The following is an 18,922-nucleotide window of genomic DNA, read 5'->3' as shown; positions in this document are numbered from 1 at the left end:
ATCTGATGGCAGTCTTCTGAGAGTGGAAGGGGCTGCTGTCAGGATTGCGCTGGGGTGGCAGGCCTGGGCCAGGAGCCCCAGCACCCTGGGACTGCAGTCACCTCAATCATAAACGTACTGGACAAAAGGACAAACTTACCCATGGTGCTGCTGTTGCCCTGTGGATACCCATCTGCGGAAAAGAAAGGACAGTGTCACAGCTTGAGTCCTAGAGGTCCTAGTTCCTCATGAGGCAGGAGAAACTCTGCACAGCTTGGCTCCCATCTTAGCACCTTGGGAGACACATGGCTGGCGTAACCAGACTTGTTTTAGCAAAGAGCAAGCAAGCTCACTGAAGTGCTGACCACATTTAAGAATCAGATAAGCCGGCTGGGCGCGGTGGCTCAAGCCTGTAATCCCAGCACTTTGGGAGGCCGAGGCGGGTGGATCACGAGGTTGAGAGATCGAGACCATCCTGGTCAACATGGTGAAACCCCGTCTCTACTAAAGGTGCAAAAAATTAGCTGGGCATGGTGGCACGTGCCTGTAATCCCAGCTACTCAGGAGGCTCAGGCAGGAGAATTGCCTGAACCCAGGAGGCAGAGGTTGCGGTGAGCCGAGATCGCGCCATTGCACTCCAGCCTGGGCAACAAGAGCGAAACTCCATCTCAAAAAAAAAAAAAAAAAAGAATCAGATAAGCCTTAGGGAAGGTCCACTTTACCTACAGCTCCACCCTTTCACAGATCCTGGGTCCGGACTGCAGGCAGCTGCCACCACCTCCCGCCGTGGGAAGGCACAGATGCCACTCAGACTCTCAGCACAGGCTCTCCGTGCAGGCGAGAAGGCTGGTCCTGCCACTTTTGGTGGGGGTGGTGGGCTTGCTTTTCTAGCTGCCCCAAGGACAAAGCCACGGAGAAAGAGGCCAGGCCAGGAGGCTGGTAGCCAGTGGCAGCGGAGTGCCCAGTGAGTCCTGACTTTGGATTGATGCTATAAAGCTGCCTTGTGATGGATCTCAGCCTCATCTCAGAAGCCACAGTGGGGAATAACCTCTCCTGGGGCAAAGTGAGTGCTGACCTGGCGACTGGTGGGAAGCAGACGCCGTGAGTTCCCAGGTCCTGGCTGTCATCTGAGAGGGGCTGTGGGAGGACTCATGACTGCCTATCCCTGTGGTTCCCATGGAAGGTGATTTCGAAGGCATCAGCCGGGAGCCCGGGATAAGAGCTGCTGTTGTGGCCACTGCGGTGTCTGAGCTGGGAGATGAAGCTGCAGGCTCTGTAGGAGAGTCCAAGGCAGGGAGAACATCATTGGGCAGACTCCCCTCCTCCCAGCTGTGGCACGGGATGACCTGAGAGCTGTAGTGAGTCATTCTGGCCAGCCCTCCCGCTCCCCAGCAACCTGCTCCCTGCGAGGGTGGCATAGCTGTCCCTCTGGAAGGACCATAGGACCTGTGAGTGCACTAAAGAACACGGCTACAATCATTGCACGTGTAAAGAAAAGATCAGCCGGACACAGCGGCTCATGCCTATAATCCCAGCACTTTGGGAGGCTGAGGCAGGAGGATCACTTGAGCCCAGGAGTTTGATATCAGCCTGGGCAACATAGAGAGACCTTGCTTTTTGTTTTTGTTTTTCCGAGATGGAGTGCAGTGGTGCGATCTCAGCTCACTGCAGCCTCTGCCTTCTGGGTTCAAGCAATTCTCCCTGCCTCAGCACCCCCAAGTAGCTGGGATTACAGGTGCCCACCACCATGCCTGGTTAATTTTTGCATTTTTAGTAGAGATGAGGTTTTGTCATGTTGGCCAGGCTGGTCTCAAACTCCTGACCTTTAGGTGATCCACTTGCCTTGACTCCCCAAAGTGCTGGGATTATAGGCGTGAGCCACCATGCCCTGCCACAAGACCCTGTTTCTAGAAAAGTTAGAATAAATTATCCAAGGGTGGTGGGCGTTTGCCTACAGTTTCAGCTATTTGAGAGGCTGAGGTGGGAGAGTCACTTGAGTCTGGGAGTTTGAGGCTTCAGTGACCTATAATTGAGGCACTGCACTCCAGCCTGGGGGACAGAGTGAGACCTCTGTCTCTTAAAAAAAAGAAAAGAAAAGAAAAAAAGAAAAGATATCAATGATCTGAGTGGTTGAGCTTGTTTACTAGAGAAGGCAGGCCCAGTGCTGGAGGCTCCACTGAGAGCAGGTGGAGCTGCGCTGGCTGAGCAGCTCGGAGCTGCTGCAGGTGAAACACGGGAAGCCAGGGCTCCGGCCCGAACTCTCCAGGCTGTGTTGGAGAAGAGCGTCCTGGTAAGCTCCGCTCTCAGGACCAGACGCTGCCTTGCGTTCGGCGTCCTCCCTGTCTTCCTTTCCTTCCCTGGAAGGTGGCTGCCCCTTCACTGCAAGGGTGTGGCGTAATGCTGTTCCCTCTCTGTGGAAAACGTGTCTTCCATTGTGACAGCGGTGGCATTTGGGAAATGCGGGGCTGAGCGCCGTGGCTCTCTGGACACACTGTTGTTGCTGCGTTCCCGTGATCTCCCAGCCAAGCAGGTCATGAGAAGTCCTCACACTCCTTGATCCTTTGTCACCTCTCCACCCCACCCTCACTGCCAACGCTCCAGGGCTCCCTGCAGACAGAGCACATCAAGATGTCCATAGCCAAGTGCCCACGGTCCTGCCAGCCCAGGTCAAAGCCTGCTCTCACTTCGGAGCTTCTGACTGCACAGCTGCGTCTCCACAATGGCCATCAGACCAGGAATTTGGGATGCGAAGGCGGGGCTGGGAGAGGCTACTTGATTGTGCTCCTCTCTTAGGTGAACCAGTGTGATTGCATCAAAGGAGTTGTAGAATCACCTCAAGTTTCAGGGAAGCCAGCCCCTCACCTGCTCCCTCCATCTGTGTGCAGGTGACTCACTAGGAAGGAACCTTGTTTAGCCGCTTCTTCATCCCTCAAGCTGCAGGCCTGTCTTGGCCACTTAAGAACCACCTGTGGTCCGGTGCGGTGTGGTGGCTCACACCTGTAATCCCAGCACTTTGGGAGGCCGAGGCTTGCAGACCACCTTGAGGTCAGGAGTTCCAGACCATCCTGGCCAACACGGTAAAACCCTGTCTCTACTAAAAATACAAAAATTAGCTGAGTGTGGTGGTGGGCACCTGTAATCCAAGCTACTTGGGAGGCTGAGGCAGGAAAATTGCTTGAGCCCAGGAGGCAGAGGTGGTAGTGAGCCGAGATTGCACTTCTGCCCCCCAGACTGGGCAATAGAGCAAGACTCCATCTCAAAAAAAAACTCCACCTGGGGCGGAGAGATGTGATTCCCGACATGCACCCAGGCTAACTGCAGTGCCCAGGTGATGTCAGCGTGTACCCACAACTGAGAAAGGATGGCTGAGCCCTGTAGCATGAATGAAAACAGGCCCATCCCTGGGGGCGAAAAAGCAGGCAGGGGCCAGGGAAAGCCACAGGCTGGATGATGTGACACAAAAGCCAAGAGTGAACTGTAACTCAAGGGTATCATAGCCTGCAGGGCGGGCGATCCCAAGAAGGAATCCAAGATCTCAGATTTTCTGAACACTGAGAAAGTGCGGAGGAAACTGGGGCTGACAATTACTGGACTGTTGAAACGTGGGGCCCTGGCAGCTTCGGGCAATGCCTCTCTAATAGAGCCGTCATCGTGAGGTGCTGGCGTTTAGGTCTGGCTGGGGCAGCTCTCCACGGGTCTCACATTTCTGCACATCTTGCAGACAGAGGAGCTGACCGTCCTTTCTCTGGACCATCCTCTCTCAGGGGTGCTTCTATAGCAAGCGCCTTGGAAGACGGGGACAGGGTCTCCCCTGGAGCAGAGAGCAGGCACGATCACGATTACTGCCCGTGATAAAACACTTGCGTCTTGGAAGCCCAGGCTTCCTCTCCCACAGTGCAGCTTGCCGAGCAGACAAGCTTCTGTTCAGGTCCACCCGTGCACCCCTGCGGGCTACGGGAAGAGGGAACTGATGCAAACGAGCCGAAGCTCCTGCTGCTTGCTGGCCTCCCATCCTGGAATGTGCTCTTTTCTGCTGGCTCCCATGAAGCTGTTGAGGGCTAATACACATGCAAGCTCAAACCTCAGTCTGCTTTCAGTTCTAGGCAAAGGTAAGTGTCTACAACTAAATATGATCTGACTTATAAGTGGGTTTTAAACCACTATTCTGCACATATAAAACCTGGATGTAAAGCAACTTTGATTTGAAGAAGAAAATTAGGCTGGAAGTTCTTATTCTTGATTGAATAAGATGTTGATGTTATTGCCTAAATCTGCAGTGACATACCACGGAGGTCCATGAATCTGAGGGATTGGTGAAGGTTGGCGGGGGCAGGGTGGGGGTTGGTGCTGGGTGTTTGGAGGGAAGAGGTGTCTTCAAGAAGTTTCTGACCTTCTTACCTTTTCCAGAAGGGGAGAAGCTCTTTGGCTGCAGGGTCACCCCTGCCGTTGTTACTGTGGAGGGTGGTGCTGGCCTTTGCCGAGCCAGGGCAGGGTCTCCTAGAGAGAGGATAACCACATGGCACTGATGGTCCTGAGCCTGGAATCTGGGCTGGCCTCAGAACTGGATACAAATAAAACATCAACACCAGAGCTTACAGTGGAGGCATCTGGCTTCCTGGGACAGGTTAGAAGCACGAGAAATATGGTGTTTCCCACCCAAATCCAAAGACACACTGCACACTATTTTTCTTTCATTTCCAAAAAGACTGCACAAGTTAAAGATGAAATTTATTTTGGCTGAGATGATATTCATAATATCAATTCAATTTTATAATACTGGTTATTCTTGGGAAAATAAATCATCACTCAGTATATTCTATTTTGTTTGAGACAGGGTCTTGCTCTGTTGCCCAGATTGGAGAGCAGTGGTGTGAACACAACTCACTGTAGCCTGACCCCCCAGGCACAGGTGACCCTCCTGTCTCAGTCTCCTGAGTAGGGACTACATGTACATGCTTCAAGGCCCAGGTCATTTTTAATTTTTTTTTTTTTTTTTTTCTGTAGAGTCAGGCAAGGTCTTGCTGTATTGCTGAGGCTGGTCTCAAAGTCCTGGGCTCAAGCAATCCTTCCCACCTCAGCCTCCCTAAGTGCTGGGATTGCAAGTGTGAGCCACCGTACCTGGCTTCCATTTTGTTTGTTTAGCAGGAAAAAAATCATTCAAAGCGCAAGAGGTTGGGAAACATAACCGAGGAGGTTGTGCGTGGTCAGAAGGTGGAAGGATCCTTTGGGCCAGGTGAAACCTAAAGACGCCTCCAGTCTTTGGCTCTCAGCTTCTCTTCTTTCCTCTCTCATCCTGACCCTGTTTGGACCCCACAGCTCTTCTCCATTCCATTCTGGATCCATTTGCCCAAAGGACATGGAGCGTTGAGGAGACCTGACTTTCCCTGCAGTGAGAAAGCCCTTTTTTACCCCAGGCTTCCAGGTTCTGGGGAGTCCCAGGACTGGCGAGGCAAGACCCACTGTCATTCCCACAGATTCTGCTCACCCCGCCACGCTGAGCTTTCTCATTCACCCACTGGTGCCCCGGGTGCTGTGTCCCCAGTGAGCGATTTCTCGGAATCTGTCGGAGGCTTCCTCCCTGCCTTCCCTCTGCGGCCTGTGTGACTTGCTCTGTTCTAGGGGAGGAGGCTGAGCTAGCACTACAAAGCCGGTGAGAATGTCCGGCCCTCTAGGAGCTCCCCTGCTGCGGAGGGCGTGAGCTACGGGACGGCCCCTGGTGGGTGTGCTCATCCCTGCCCAGCAGGCGAGCTGGGAAAGGAGAGGAGCCTACATTCCACGTTTGTTAAATGGGAAATCTCTTGGAAGCCCCTGGGTTAATCTTTATTTTTCCAGAGTAAGGAAGAGGGGGAGCAGAGGTGGGCCTGAGTGTTCCAAAGACAGCCCCTGGTGGCTCCCACCTGAGGTGATTTGGCTGCTTCTGGGCTGTTTATTTGGGTGTGGATGGTTTATTTAAAAAAGTTGATTCTTGCCACCTTCCCTCACTCCTGCTGGACACCATGCACAGTTGACTGAGCAAAGGGAAGCCCTGCTCTCATCCCCAGGGCTGGGCCATGAGGGAGGAGTAGTGACGGCTTCCAACATCCACTTTCTCATGAGAAATCCAAAAATTTCTCATGCTAGTGTGCTCAGGAGCGCATGCCCGGCTCTGCAGCCCAATTCTCTTGCCAACATCATCTTAAATCAAAGCACTGCACATAATAAGAGTTAATATTTACCTGTGTTCACAACACCCTCCCACAGCCTGCAGTGTGGACATCAGGTCTGTTTTCCAGATGACCAGCCAGACTGCCAGAACATCACAAAAGTGGTCCAACGCCTCCTGGGTAGTAGGTGGCAGAGCCAGGATTTAAACCCGAATTCTGTGACCCCAGTGCCTGTGTATTTCCAACAGCAGGAGCTGTTGCTGTTGCTGAGAATCCCACTGGTGTTTTTTTGTTTTTTGTTTTTTTTTGAGGCAGAGTCGTGCTCTGTTGCCCAGGCTGGAGTGCAGTGGTGTGACACTGGCTCACTGCAACCTCCACCTCCTGGATCCAAGAAATTCTCCTGTCTCAGCCTCCCCAGTAGCTGGGATTACAGGTACATATCACCGTGTCTGACTAATTTTTGTATTTTTAGTAGAGATGGGGTTTCACCATGTTGGTCAGGCTGGTCTTGAACTCCTGACCTCATGATCTACTCGCCTCTGCCTCCCAAAGTGCTGGGATTACAGGCGTGAGCCACTGCACCCAGCCCCCACTGGTATCCTTAGCTCCAGACCTCAGCGCAGATCCCTTGACCCCCAAGATGGGGTCTTCTCTCTGTGCAGCCTTGGCAGGGTGCAGGGGTGAGGAGAGTGGGGCCGCATGGGCTACTCACGGATGCATTTGAGACTGGGGGTTGTCCAGTAGGCGACGTTGGTGGCCTTGTTCAACACGCACTCGGTCAGGCTGGATGTGCCGGCTTTACGCTTGAAACCAGAGTTACAAATGTACCGCTCCCTGGAGTGCAAGCTGTAGCTCTTGACCTGGATGTCTGCGTGTTCCACGGACACCGGGTCAGGGCATGTGATGCCTGGGAAAGTGCAGAAGACAGGGGATGGATGAAGAGGTTTCTGCTTCTCCAAGCACTCATGGAGGTAGTAACTTTAGAGCTGGGTCCGGCTTATCCCAGGGGCTCCTGAGGACAAGCCACAGGTGCCAAGCATGTGGAGGATGTGCAGGAAGGCATCCATCACCCAGCAGCTTTCCCAGAACCTTGCCTGAAGTGCCAGTGAGCCAGCAAAGCAAGAGATGGGGGTGTGGGGAGGGGTCATCGGTGAAACACCCTCTCCCTTCCTTCATTTCCCACCCCTCTGCAAGCCCTCAGTATCTCTCCAAAGCCTTCATCCCTCTCCACTGTGGACCCAGCCTCCCACTCTTGCTGAATGACAGCAGGTGCCTCCAGGCAGTACTCTGCCATGATTTCACCAAGCCTGTTTAACGCCAGAAAGATTCCTTTTTTTTTCAGACAGGGTCTCACTCTGTCCCCGGGACTGAAGTGCAGCAGTGTGATCATAGCTTACTGCAGCCTCGGCCTCGCAGCCTCAAGCAATCCTCCCACTCAGACTCCTGAGTAGCTGGGACCACAGGCATGCACTACCATGCTCAGCTTTTTTTTTTTTTTAATAAATATTATAAGAAACATGGAATGCTTCATGAATTTGCATGTCATCCTTGCACAGGGGCCATGCTAATCTTCTCTGTATCGTTCCAATTTTTTCATATATGTGCTGCTGAAGTGAGCACTTTTTTTTTTTTTTGGTAGAAATGGGGGACTCTCTCTATTGTTCAGGTTGGTCTCAAACTCCTGGGGTCAGGCCATCCTCCTGCCTGGCCTCGAGAAGTGCTAGGATTACAGGCATGAGCCATCACGCCTGGCCTGAAAGATTTAATTGTGGTAAAGGAAAAAAGCAAGGTTTTTCTTTGGGCACTTTAAATAATTGTATGATCTTCTTATTACTGTTTTTCTTATGAACTCATTACATAATTAGGTTTTCTTGTGCGTAGGAGATGAGTGAGAAACGGTTTGGGTGTGGAGGGGCTCAGAGTGGGCAGTGATGGAGGGCGCTCTGGGTCCTGGGGCCTGCGGGGACGTGGCCAGAAACATCTCCCCCAGACTCCCCACTATTCGAGTGTGTCTAGGCCCTGAGTTGTCACTGGCTAAGACCCTGGTTCAGGGTGGCGACGGGGGTCACCAAGGCAGCTGTAAAATGGAAACCAACGGGCGGTCTATGGCTGCTGGGGCTTGGTGCTTTGGTTCCAGGCCAGGAAGCTCTCAGTAAGTCCCTGCTGAGCAGTTGGTATAAAGGCTGGGCCCCAGACTTAGAGAACTGAGTGAAGTCATCTTCCTGCTGCTTCGGGGTGGATTGACGGGGAGACCAAATGCAGTAGCGGGAAGATTTGCAGCCTGGGGTAGGGAGGCCCCTGGTAGCCTCTGTGCCAGATCAGCAGGCTGTGATCCAGGCCCATGCAGCCTCTGTCTGTTCTTAAGAATAACAGGAGAGCAGTGTTGCTTTTACAGAAGCACAGCCTCTCTCATTCATCTATGTCTCATCAATATGGCAGCTTTCATGCAGCAATGGCAGAGCTGTGCAGCTGAAACAGAGACCTGGTGGCCCGTAGCGTCTAAAATAGTTACTGTCTGACCCTTTACAGAAAAAGTTTGCCAACCCCTGCTCTCTGCAGCCTTTAAACAAACCACTGCACTTGTTAGTAAGACCAATTGCCTAGTGCATTAGCGTAGACCTGGTCACTGAGGTTGGCTAAGGTGATCTAGCCCATACCACAATAAAAACCTTTTGCATGGCAAAACCCCACGTCAGCTAAAGGCAAATGGTGAAATGAAAAAGAAATTGCAACCCATGTCATATGGGGTCATTCCTCTCATATGTTTTTGTTTTGGAGGCAGGCAGGGTCTTGCTGGATGGAGTACAGTGCTGTAATCATGGCTCACTGCAACTTTGACCTTCTGGGTTTAGGAGATCCTTACACCTCACTCCAGTAGCTGGGGACACAAGCACATGCCACCATGCCTGGCTGTTTTTTTTTTTTTTTTCTTTTAATAGAGACTGGGTTTCACCGCATTACCCAGGCTGGTCTCAAAGTCCTGAACTCAAGTAATCTGCCTGCCTCCACTTCCCAAAGTGCTGGGATTACAGGTGTGAGCCACTGTACCCAGCCTCCTCTCATACGTTAAAAGCCCTTGAAAATCAACAAAAAGATGGCCAAATCCCATGGGGAACAAGAAAAAAGATATAGACAGGCAGCTCACAGAAAAGGAAATACAAGTGGCTCTTACATGTGTTTAAAAATGCTCAATCTCATTCATAATTAAAGAAATATTAAAAAGAAAGCTACAGAAGGCAGCGCTTCTCCCTGCCAAATCAGAAAAGAGCTGAAAGTTGAATAAGAGACGCTGTAGGTCAGTAAGGACTTTCAGATTGCTTGTATCTTTGAGACTGTAAATATTTGCAATCTCAAACATTACAGAGATACATGCTTTCTGACCCCTCAACTCTGCTCCTAGCAATTTACCTTACAGATACCTCTGCATATCTGGGAGACACTGTCGCAACCTACTCTTTAATCTAGCAATTTCACCCCTGAGAATCTGTTTTACAGATATACTGATATGTTTGCAAAGTGAGTATGTACAAAGTTACAGATTATAATAGCCAGTATCTGTAACTAACCTTGTATATCTGTAGGACACTAATTAAGTACATTTTTTTTTTTTTTTTTTTTTTTTTGTGCGGGGGGAGATGGAGTCTTGTTCTTGCCATCCAGGCTGGAGTGCAGTGGTGAGATCTCGGCTCACTGCAACCTCTGCTTCCCAAGTTCAAGCAATTCTCCTGCCTCAGCCTTCCAAGCGGTTGGGATTACAGGCGTGTGCCACCACACCCAGCATATTTTTGTATTTTTAGTAGAGATGGGATTTTACCATGTTGGCCAAGCTGGTCTCGGACTTCTGATCTCACCCACCTCTGCCTCCCAAAGTGCTGGGATTACAGGTGTGAGCCACTGCACCTGGCCTCCTTAAGTAAATTTTAATATAGTCATGCAGCAAAGGATTTCCCAGCTTTTCCCCGTAGACGAAGACAGCTCTTTTGTGCACCAAAGTGGAGAGATCTCCAAGACACAGTGTTAGATTAAAAAGAGAAGGCATAGAACACTGTGCATTACATGTTTCCATCAGTGAGCAAAGCAGAAACAATACCTGTAGGTAATTTTTGATGTCTGTCTAAATCTCTGAAAGGATACATGGGAAATGCATAGCACTGGGTTGGGTCCCAGGCTGGATTGCGGTGGCATGATCTTGGCTCCCTGCACTGCAGCTTCCACCTCCTGGGCTCAAGTGATTCTTCTGCCTCAGCTTCCTGAGTAGCTGGGACCACAGGCGCTCACCACCACGCCTGGTTAATTTTTGTATTTTTAGTAGAGATGGGGTTTCGCTATGTTGGCTAGGCTGGTCTTTAATTCCTGACCTCAAGCGATCCACCTGCCTTGGCCTCCCGAAGTGCTGGGATTAACAGTTTTTAACTGGATCAAATTCTTCCACCTCCATCTCAAAACTCTGCCCCTCGTGTGTGTGCACATGGTGTGTGCTTAGCTCAGCAATACCAAAGGTTCCCTGCTACCAAAATCTTAACCTGCCCCTGTGCTGCTTTGTTTTATGTTAAAATATCTGGGAAAAAGTAGGCAGTGTTAGGGCAGGGCAGAGAGGGCAACCCTAAAAGTCAGCTCTAATCAACTCCGGAAACATCTGACAGCGGGCCAGAAGGGATAGTCCTATGAAAACACAAGACTCTGCTCTGTGATAAAATGTTCCTTTTTTTCTGTGAAAGCCTGAATCAACCTGGACATCTGTACCTCTCTGGGTGCTATTATATCACTGGTGGCTGAACAGTCTCCCATCAGCCATAGGGCAGTGACTCCAGAAAATAAGGAGACGAGGTCTCCAGGTGAAAAGTCGAGAGAAAGACTGGATTTCAGTCGTGGAAGTGTCTAACTGGTCTTTCCTCACTCCAAGCCCCCATCTTTTTTTTTTTTTATTGAGACAGAGTCTCACTCTGTCACCCAGCCTGTAGTGCAGTGGTGCAACCTCATTTCAAAGCAACCTCCACCTCCCGGGTTCAAGCGATTCTCCTGCCTCAGCCTCCTGAGTAGCTGGGACTACAGGCACCCTCCACCACACCTGGCTAATGTATTTTTAGTAGAGACAGGCTTTCACCATATTGGCCAGGCTGGTCTCTAACTCCTGACCTTGTGATCCACCTGCCTCAGCCTCCCAAAGTATTGGGATTACAGGTGTGAGCCATTGTACCCAGCCTCCAGCCTTCTCTTTGGCATGGCTGTCTTGGTCCTGGAGAGACCTTGTCAGCTCATAGAATCACCTCCCCATGTCCCCAGGACTGATGGCCCTGCTATGAGTATTCTAAAACCTCATCCCAAGTGCCACACAGTTACTTGCATATCAGACAGTTTCTTTGCAATTGCAAAGACACCTTATTCCCCATAAAGCATCCTTTTCCCAAAGGCTGCTCTTGCTTTCAGTTCTGGCTGGTCATTCCGCACACTTTGGAATGCTTTCTGTTCCCAGGATATAGTGCATGGGAGACAGAGTAGATGAACCGACGGACACAGCCCAGCTCTGCCAGGAGAAATAGTCTGTTGTTCAGTTACAGTTGTTGGCACCTACCCCTGGAAAAGTGCACGGGTGGCTGGGAGTAAATTCAATAAAGAACAGGCTGGGTGCAGTAGCTCATGCCTGTAATCTGAGCACTTTGGGAGGCCGAGGCAGGCAGATCACCTGAGGTCAGGAGTTCAAGATCAGCCTGGCCAACATGGTGAAAGCGCATCTCTATTAAAATATCAAAAATTTGCTGGATGTGGTGGCATGCACCTGTAGTCCCAGCTACTCGGGAGGCTGAGGCAGGAGTATCACTGGAACCTGGGAGGTGGAGGTTGCAGTGAGCCAAAATTGAACCACTGCACTCCAGCCTGGGTGACAGAGCAAGACTCCATCTCAAAGACAAAAAAAAACCCAAAACAAACAACCCTGCCCCCCAAAACCAACAAACCAACCAAAAAACATTAGCAACCAATGTCAAAGAGTTAGGATCCTTAGCACGTAGAGAACTCATAAAAATCAGCACAAGACAAATGTCCTAATGGCCCGAGTAGGCAAAAGACTCAGTGGGTGAGTCACAAGAGAGGCATCGCCTACATCCACGCGAACATGTCCCAAACCTCACTCGTACACCCCTGTTAGAATTCCATGACCTCTGCTCTTGCTGAAGGTTAGGGATCCTGTATCAGGCAGGGTTAGGGGCAGGGTGGGAAGGGAGAAATCTCAAATTCGAGATTTTCCTTCCCATTCAACTCCCATCCCAAAGCCTTCTCCTCCGTCACAGGCATCTGTTGTCCAATGGCAGCCGCTACTCCCTGTTCTGATGAGGACACGTCTCCTGGTAGGCTGGTGGCCTGGGGGATGGAGTAGGTCTTGCCAGCTGTTGAGGTGGGTTTGGATGCTGCTGTTGCTATGGTTACTGCAGAGCCCCACTGGCTTCAAGGCCTCTGGTGCTGTCTGGTGCTGGAGTACCCGAGGCTTTTTCTCCATGCACTGCTCCATACTCATCTTCTACCCTTCTCTGCCTGCCTAAACCACAGTGGGTTACTTCTCCATGCTCACCCACCCCATCCTACCCTCTGTGACTGATGGCTGTGCTATGTGCTTGCTGCCTGTTTGCCCGATGGTAGTGGTGCTGGGGGCAGGTTTCCATTGTCGTGAGTCTCACGCAGGCCTCATGTGTCTGGACCTCAGGGTTGGAGCTTTTAGTTATTCTGCTCCCTCCCTCCAGGACAGCCAGCCTGCCTCTTGCATCTGAGGCAGGTTTTGCGCAGGAAGAGTCCCCTGCCCCTTTCCAGCAGCCTTGGACCTCCAGGGGTGTTTGTGTAGGATCCTGAGAAGGACCAAGTGCGTGTGTGTTTATGGCTGGACTCACCAATCCAGTCCCTCGCTCTGTTTAGCGTCTGTCTGTCTTGACACCAGTGCCTTGCTATCTTGATTATTGCTGCTTCGTCATAGGTCTCCAAGGGTGTAAGTCCTCATACTGTGTTAATCATTTTCAAAGTTGAGTTTGCTCTTCTAGATCCTTTACTGAATTTTGTTTTTAAACTAAATTAAATGAAATTTATTTTTCTGAGATGGGGTTTCACTCTGTCTCCCAGGCCAGAGTGCAGTGGCATGATCACAGCTCACTGCAGCCTCAGCTGCCTAAGCTCAAGTGACCTTTCCGCCTCAGCCCCCTGAGCACCTGGAACCACAGATGTGCACCACCATGCCATTATTATTTCTTTAATTTGTAGAGATGAGGTTTTGCTATGTTGCTCAGGCTGCTCTCAAACTCCTGGGTTCAAGGGATCCTCCTACTTTGGCCTCCCAAAGTGCTGGGATTACAGGCATAAGCCACTGTGCCTACTGAATTTAAGAAATAGTGAATCAATTTGTACCAAAAAAAACCTGCTAAAATTTTGATTGGAATTCATTAAACTTAATGAGTCTTCTTAAAAACTCATCAACATGGTATCTCTCTTGATTTATTTAAGTCTTCTGTAATTTCTCCTGAAATGTTTTATAGTTTTCAGTGCAGCAGCCTTATACATCTTTTGTCAGACATAGCCCTAAGTATTTCATGTTTTTACGTCAATGCAAATGGTATTATATTTATTTTGATTTTTTATTGTTTGTTGCTAGTATTTCGCACATTGGTTTTTGTGTGTGTATTGACTGTATTCTGCAGCCTTGTAAACTCACTTATTCTAATAGCAGCTTTGTATATGTATGTGTAGATCCATATGATTTTTTATGGAGATGATCATGTCATAAATTCTTTGAGTATGTTTTATGATTCCATTTTATCTCCTTCGTTGGCTATTAATTATAACTCGTTGTATGATTTTAGTGGCGATTTTAGGGCATCCGCTATGTATCTTTACCTTATCCCAGTTTTCCGTCTGGTGATGTTATACTACCTCGCATGTATGGTAGAAGGATCTGAAATGGTGGACTTCCAGTCTCTCCTCCAAGTCCTTGTGCTACCGTTGTTATGTTTTGCTTTGACATATGTTATATCCCATATCACAGTGTTATGATTTTTGCTTTAAACAGTTGATTATTGTTTATTAGCTAAGGATTTTAAAAGGCAATTGAACTATGTTATTGATCATTTCTGGGTGTTTTTGTAGCAGGAGATTTTTTCAGTATCTACTGTCATTTTGGTGAGAAAGGAAGTCTACCAGTGGTTCTTCCATCGTCAGGTTCTCAAACCAGGATAAATCGGTGAATAGCTGATGTTTGAATGCACAAGGATGTTGACATGCTGCCGCCAATCCATGCAGGCAAATGGTGGCCAGTTACTTACTTTGTAAAGTTGGACTGTCTCATAACTATGTTGGAGATATTACTACCACTGTTTAATTTTATTTTTAAAATGATTTTACTTTATTTCATTATTATTTTATTTTATTTTGAGGTAGGGTCTAGGTCTGTCACCCAGGCTGGAGTGCAGTGGTGCAATTATGCCCCACTGCAGCCTCAGACTCCTGGCCTCAAGCAATCTTCCTGCCTCAGCCTCCTAAGTAGCTGGGACTACAGGTGCGTGCCACCATGCCTGGCTAATTTTTTTTTTTGTAGATATGTGGCCTCGCCGTGTTGCCCAGGCTGGTCTCAAACTCCTGAACTCAAGCCATCCTCCAGAGATAATACATTGAATTGAAGCAATAACTTCATTTCCACATGCCTTAATCACATCTTTAGATACTTCAATTATAATTTCTATATGTTCTCTCATAACATCGTTCCCTAGATAGTCAATATAAACAAGTCTTACCTTGTTTACAGTATTATAAACTCCCGGCAGACGGTGCACATATTTTGACAGTTCTCTGGCACTCTCATTTCCTAAGCCTGGTATACAATAGATATTTTCTGAATACAGAAAATGGAATTATGAAGTAATAGAAATTGGAGTACATTTATGGCTCTGGCACTTTCAAAACTCTGAAGTAGCCAAAAAACATACACAACAAGACTTAACGATCATTTAAATGAAGTCACTAAAAGAGTGTATGGTACCATACCTCTTTCTGCTTCCCAGAACTTGTGAATCAGACTCCCTTATCTATCAGGTTGGTTTACAGAGTCTAATAAAAGCGCGGACCCAGAGCCTGGTCTCAGATCCAGAGTTCAGAGGTTGTAGGGTTAGTGTGCCCCCACGAAGCAGAGTCAGAATTGACTCCAACATTCCCTTCCCTTACTGCACCTTTCAAATGCCTGCATGAGCTAAGGGCGGTGGAGGCAGAGGCGTGTGGGGCGTGGTTCCTGCCCTCAGGATGCTTACAGTGGAGCTGGTGTACCCAAAAGGCAAAGGCCTCTGGCCTCACAGTCACCCACCACCTTCCTTCCTTTTTTCCCCACTGAAATGTCAGCCAAGCCAGCACGCTTCCTTTTGGAGCTCGCTGCAAGTACAGACCGTCTCCAGCTGACTGTCTGAAACTCGGCAATTTTTTCTTTCTCTCTCAGGCTCACTAACTGAGCTTTCTGACCCAGCTCTTGTGTGCCAGGTGAATTTCTCCATAGCTCAAGTCCTTCAATAATGATTTGGAGGCTCGAAAGAGTTAAGGGCTCTAGGTTGAAGAGCAAACAAAAGGAAAATAATGCAATACATTCTACAATTTTAGGACTTGAGAGGACATCGGCCTCTTCTGTCTCCTGCACCGACACCACCTTCATTCAGGATTCCATCACCACCCACCAGAATGACTGCAAAAGCCTCAATGCAGCTTCTGTTCTCTAGACTCTCCTGACTACAGGTGGTTCTTCACACTCTGAACAAGAGCAACCTTTCCACCACGCAGCTCCAGTAATGCTCCCCTGCACAGAAACCCTCAGCCTCCTGAGTAGCTGGCATTACTGGCATGCACTACCATGGCTGGCTAATTTTTGTCTTTAATAGAGAATGGGTTTCACCATGTTGATCTGGTTGGTCTCAAACTCCTGGCCTCAAGTGATCTGCCTGCCTTGGCCTCCCAAAGTGCTGGGATTACAGGTGTGAGCCATCACGCCCAGCTGATACTTAATTTTTTTTTTTTTTTTTTGAGACAGTCTTGCTCTGTTGCCCAGGCTAGGCTAGAGTACAGTGGCTCAATCTCGGCTCACTGCAACCTCTGCCTCCCGGGTTCAAGCGATTCTCCTGCCTCAGCCTCCTGAGTACCTGAGTTTACAGGTGTGCACCACCGAACCTGGCTAATTTTTGTATTTTTTGGTAGAGACAGAGTTTCACCATCTTGACCAGGCTGGTCCTGAACTCCTGACCTCGTGATCCATCCGCCTCAGCCTTCCAAAGTGCTGAGATTACAAGCGTGAGCCACCTCACCTGGCACAACTCAATTTTTAAAGAGAAAAAAAGATATAAACAGACACTACTGGAGAAGGTATATATATGGCAAATAAGCACATGCCAAGATGATTAACATCACTAGCTGTTAGAAAAATGCAAATTAAAACTACAAGGAGAGACCCTCTACATACCTATGAGAATGCCTAAAATTAAAAAGACTCATCATATCAAGGGCTGACAAATGTGTGAAGGAACTGGAATTCCCTACACTGCTGTGGGGATGTAACATAGTACGACCACTTCGGGAAATGGCTTAGCAATTTCTTTAAGAAGTAAACATCTGAGGCTGGATGTGGTGGGTCACACCTGTAATCCCAGCACTTTGGGAGACCAAGGTGGGGAGATCACCTGAGGTCAGGAGTTCGAGACCAAACTGGCCAACATGTTGAAGCCCTGTCTCTACTAAAAATGCAAAAATTAGCCGGCAATGGGGTGAAATTTTGTCTCAAAATAAATAAATGAAAAATAATTAAATAAAAATTAAAAATTAAACACCTGAGAGGTCAAGGCTGCAGTGAGCGATAATCATGCTACTGCACTCCAGCCTGGGCAACAACAGCGAGCCCCTGTTTCTTTAAAAAAAAAAAAAAAATATATATATATATATATATATATATATATATATATATATATATACACACGCCTGCCTTATAACACAGCCACTCTACTCCCAACCATTCTCTGCCCCTGAGAAATGACGGCATGTGTGCATCCGGAAACCTGTATTTTAGTGTTCATAGCAGCGTTCCATGTAATAGTCCCAAACTGGAAACAACCCAAATGCCCCTTACCAAGTGAGTGGCTAAACAAGTGCTGGGCTAGCCATGGGTAGAATACTACTCAGTGGTAGAAATGAATGAACCATCCATACAAATTACAACACAGATAAATTATCAGAATAATTACTCTCCATGAAAGAAGCCAAACAAGAACGTGTTCCTACTGTACGATTCCATTTATACAAAATTCTAGGCAGGGTGCAATGGCTCAGCACTTTGTAATCCCAGGGTGTAATCCCAGCACTTTGGGAGGCCAAGGCGGGGGGATCACAAGGTCATGAGTTCAAGATCAGTCTAGCCAATATGGTAAAACCCCATCTCTACTAAAGATACAAAAAATTAGCCAGGCTTGGTGGTGTGTACCTGTAATCCCAGCTATTCAGGAGGCTGAGGCAGAGAATCGCTTGAATCTGGGAGGCGGGGGTTGCAGTGAGCTGAGATTGCGCCATTGCAACCCTGCCGGGGCAACAGGATGAGACTGTCTCAAAAAAAAAAAAAAAAAAAAAAAAAAAAAAAAAAAAAAAAAAAAAAAAAATTCTAGAAAATGCATCAAATTGATAGTGACAAAAAAGCAGATAAGTGGTGTCCTGGGAGATGAGAGGTGGGAGGTAAGGATTGTGCAGGGCATGAGGAAGCCTTTGGTAGTGATAGGTGTGTTCACTCTTGGTTGTGGCAATGGTTTCATGAGTATGTATGCATTTACCTCCAAACTTATCGAAGTATGCAACTTAAATATATACAGCTTATTGTCTGTCAATTATACCTCAATAAGGCTGTTTTAAAAAAAAATCGACTGGGTGCGGTGGCTCACGCCTGTAATCCCAGCACTTTGGGAGGCAGAGGCGAGTGGATCATGAGGTCGGGAGTTCAAGACCAGCCTAACCAACATGGTGAAATCTCATCTCTTCTAAAAATACAAAAATTAGCCAGGTGTGGTGGTGCGTGACTGTAATCCCAACTACTCCGGAGGCTGAGGAAGGAGAATCACTTGAACCTGGGAGTCAGAGGTTGCAGTAAGCCGAGATCACACCACTGCACCCCAGCCTGGGTGACAGAGTGCGACTCCACATAAAAAAAGAAAGAAAGAAAGAAAATACACTGAGGGCTTTGGGAACGGAAGGGTAGGCAGCAGTGCCTTTCTAAGGTCAAAGAGCAAGGCTGTGCAGCTGATGAGATTAGTGATCTGGCAGTGCTGCTCCCCTATCTACTCAGTCTTTTCCGGGAAGACACCTCCTGGCTGCTGGGCTCTGACTGAGGCTGCATTTCACTTTCACATTGTGTAATACAGCTGCTCCAGTTGCCGGCTATCGGGGTCCTGTGACACTGCTAGCCAGCTGGGAGGCAGCAACCAGGTCACCAACATAACTCTGCTTCTCAGATGTGGGGGAAATTTCAAGCACCAGAGTCTCACGAAAACGAAACTTCATGAAACCCCACAGAGCTGGGGCGTTCAGGCCACACCAGCCAGCAGCAACTGTGCATGGAATGGCTTTGGCCAGGGCCTGGGTAGACCGGCCCGACTGAGTGTAAATTATTGGGGATCTTGCTTAAAAATACACATAGATAATGGGGTTACTAACTCCTATAGAGAGTCCATGGATGGCCTTCAGCGGGTCTTTGACCCCAAAATCATATGCACGTTTTGTAAGTAAATGCATTCGTGCCTCTTTCTGGGGAGGGGGTTCAT

At 48.6% G+C, this 18,922-nt stretch overlaps 1 protein-coding gene and 1 non-coding gene across 15 annotated transcripts in view; both read right to left on the bottom strand.

Moving 5' to 3' along the window:
* IL15RA (interleukin 15 receptor subunit alpha) overlaps positions 1 to 18,922 on the bottom strand; it is a 35,574-nt gene that overhangs the window by 15,426 nt on the left and 1,226 nt on the right. For 6 of the 14 annotated variants that reach the window (XM_074405096.1, XM_074405095.1, XM_074405098.1 and 3 more), the window contains exons 2-5: positions 6,835 to 7,029; positions 4,378 to 4,476; positions 1,055 to 1,252; positions 140 to 172 (exon numbers count right to left, since the gene is read on the bottom strand). In XM_074405096.1, coding sequence (XP_074261197.1) covers positions 140 to 172; positions 1,055 to 1,252; positions 4,378 to 4,476; positions 6,835 to 7,029 — 525 coding nt within the window. The other 8 variants (XM_074405103.1, XM_074405101.1, XM_074405100.1 and 5 more) reach the window with 6 other exon arrangements.
* LOC120367708 (U6 spliceosomal RNA) lies at positions 7,634 to 7,742 on the bottom strand. The gene has a single exon (XR_005582025.1). It is a non-coding gene; the product is annotated as a U6 spliceosomal RNA (small nuclear RNA).

This window comes from Saimiri boliviensis, chromosome 8 (assembly GCF_048565385.1).
Source record: "Saimiri boliviensis isolate mSaiBol1 chromosome 8, mSaiBol1.pri, whole genome shotgun sequence".
Lineage (NCBI taxonomy): Eukaryota > Metazoa > Chordata > Mammalia > Primates > Cebidae > Saimiri > Saimiri boliviensis.
Note: the sequence above shows the minus strand (reverse complement) of the source record. Positions and strands in the feature narration are given on the sequence as shown.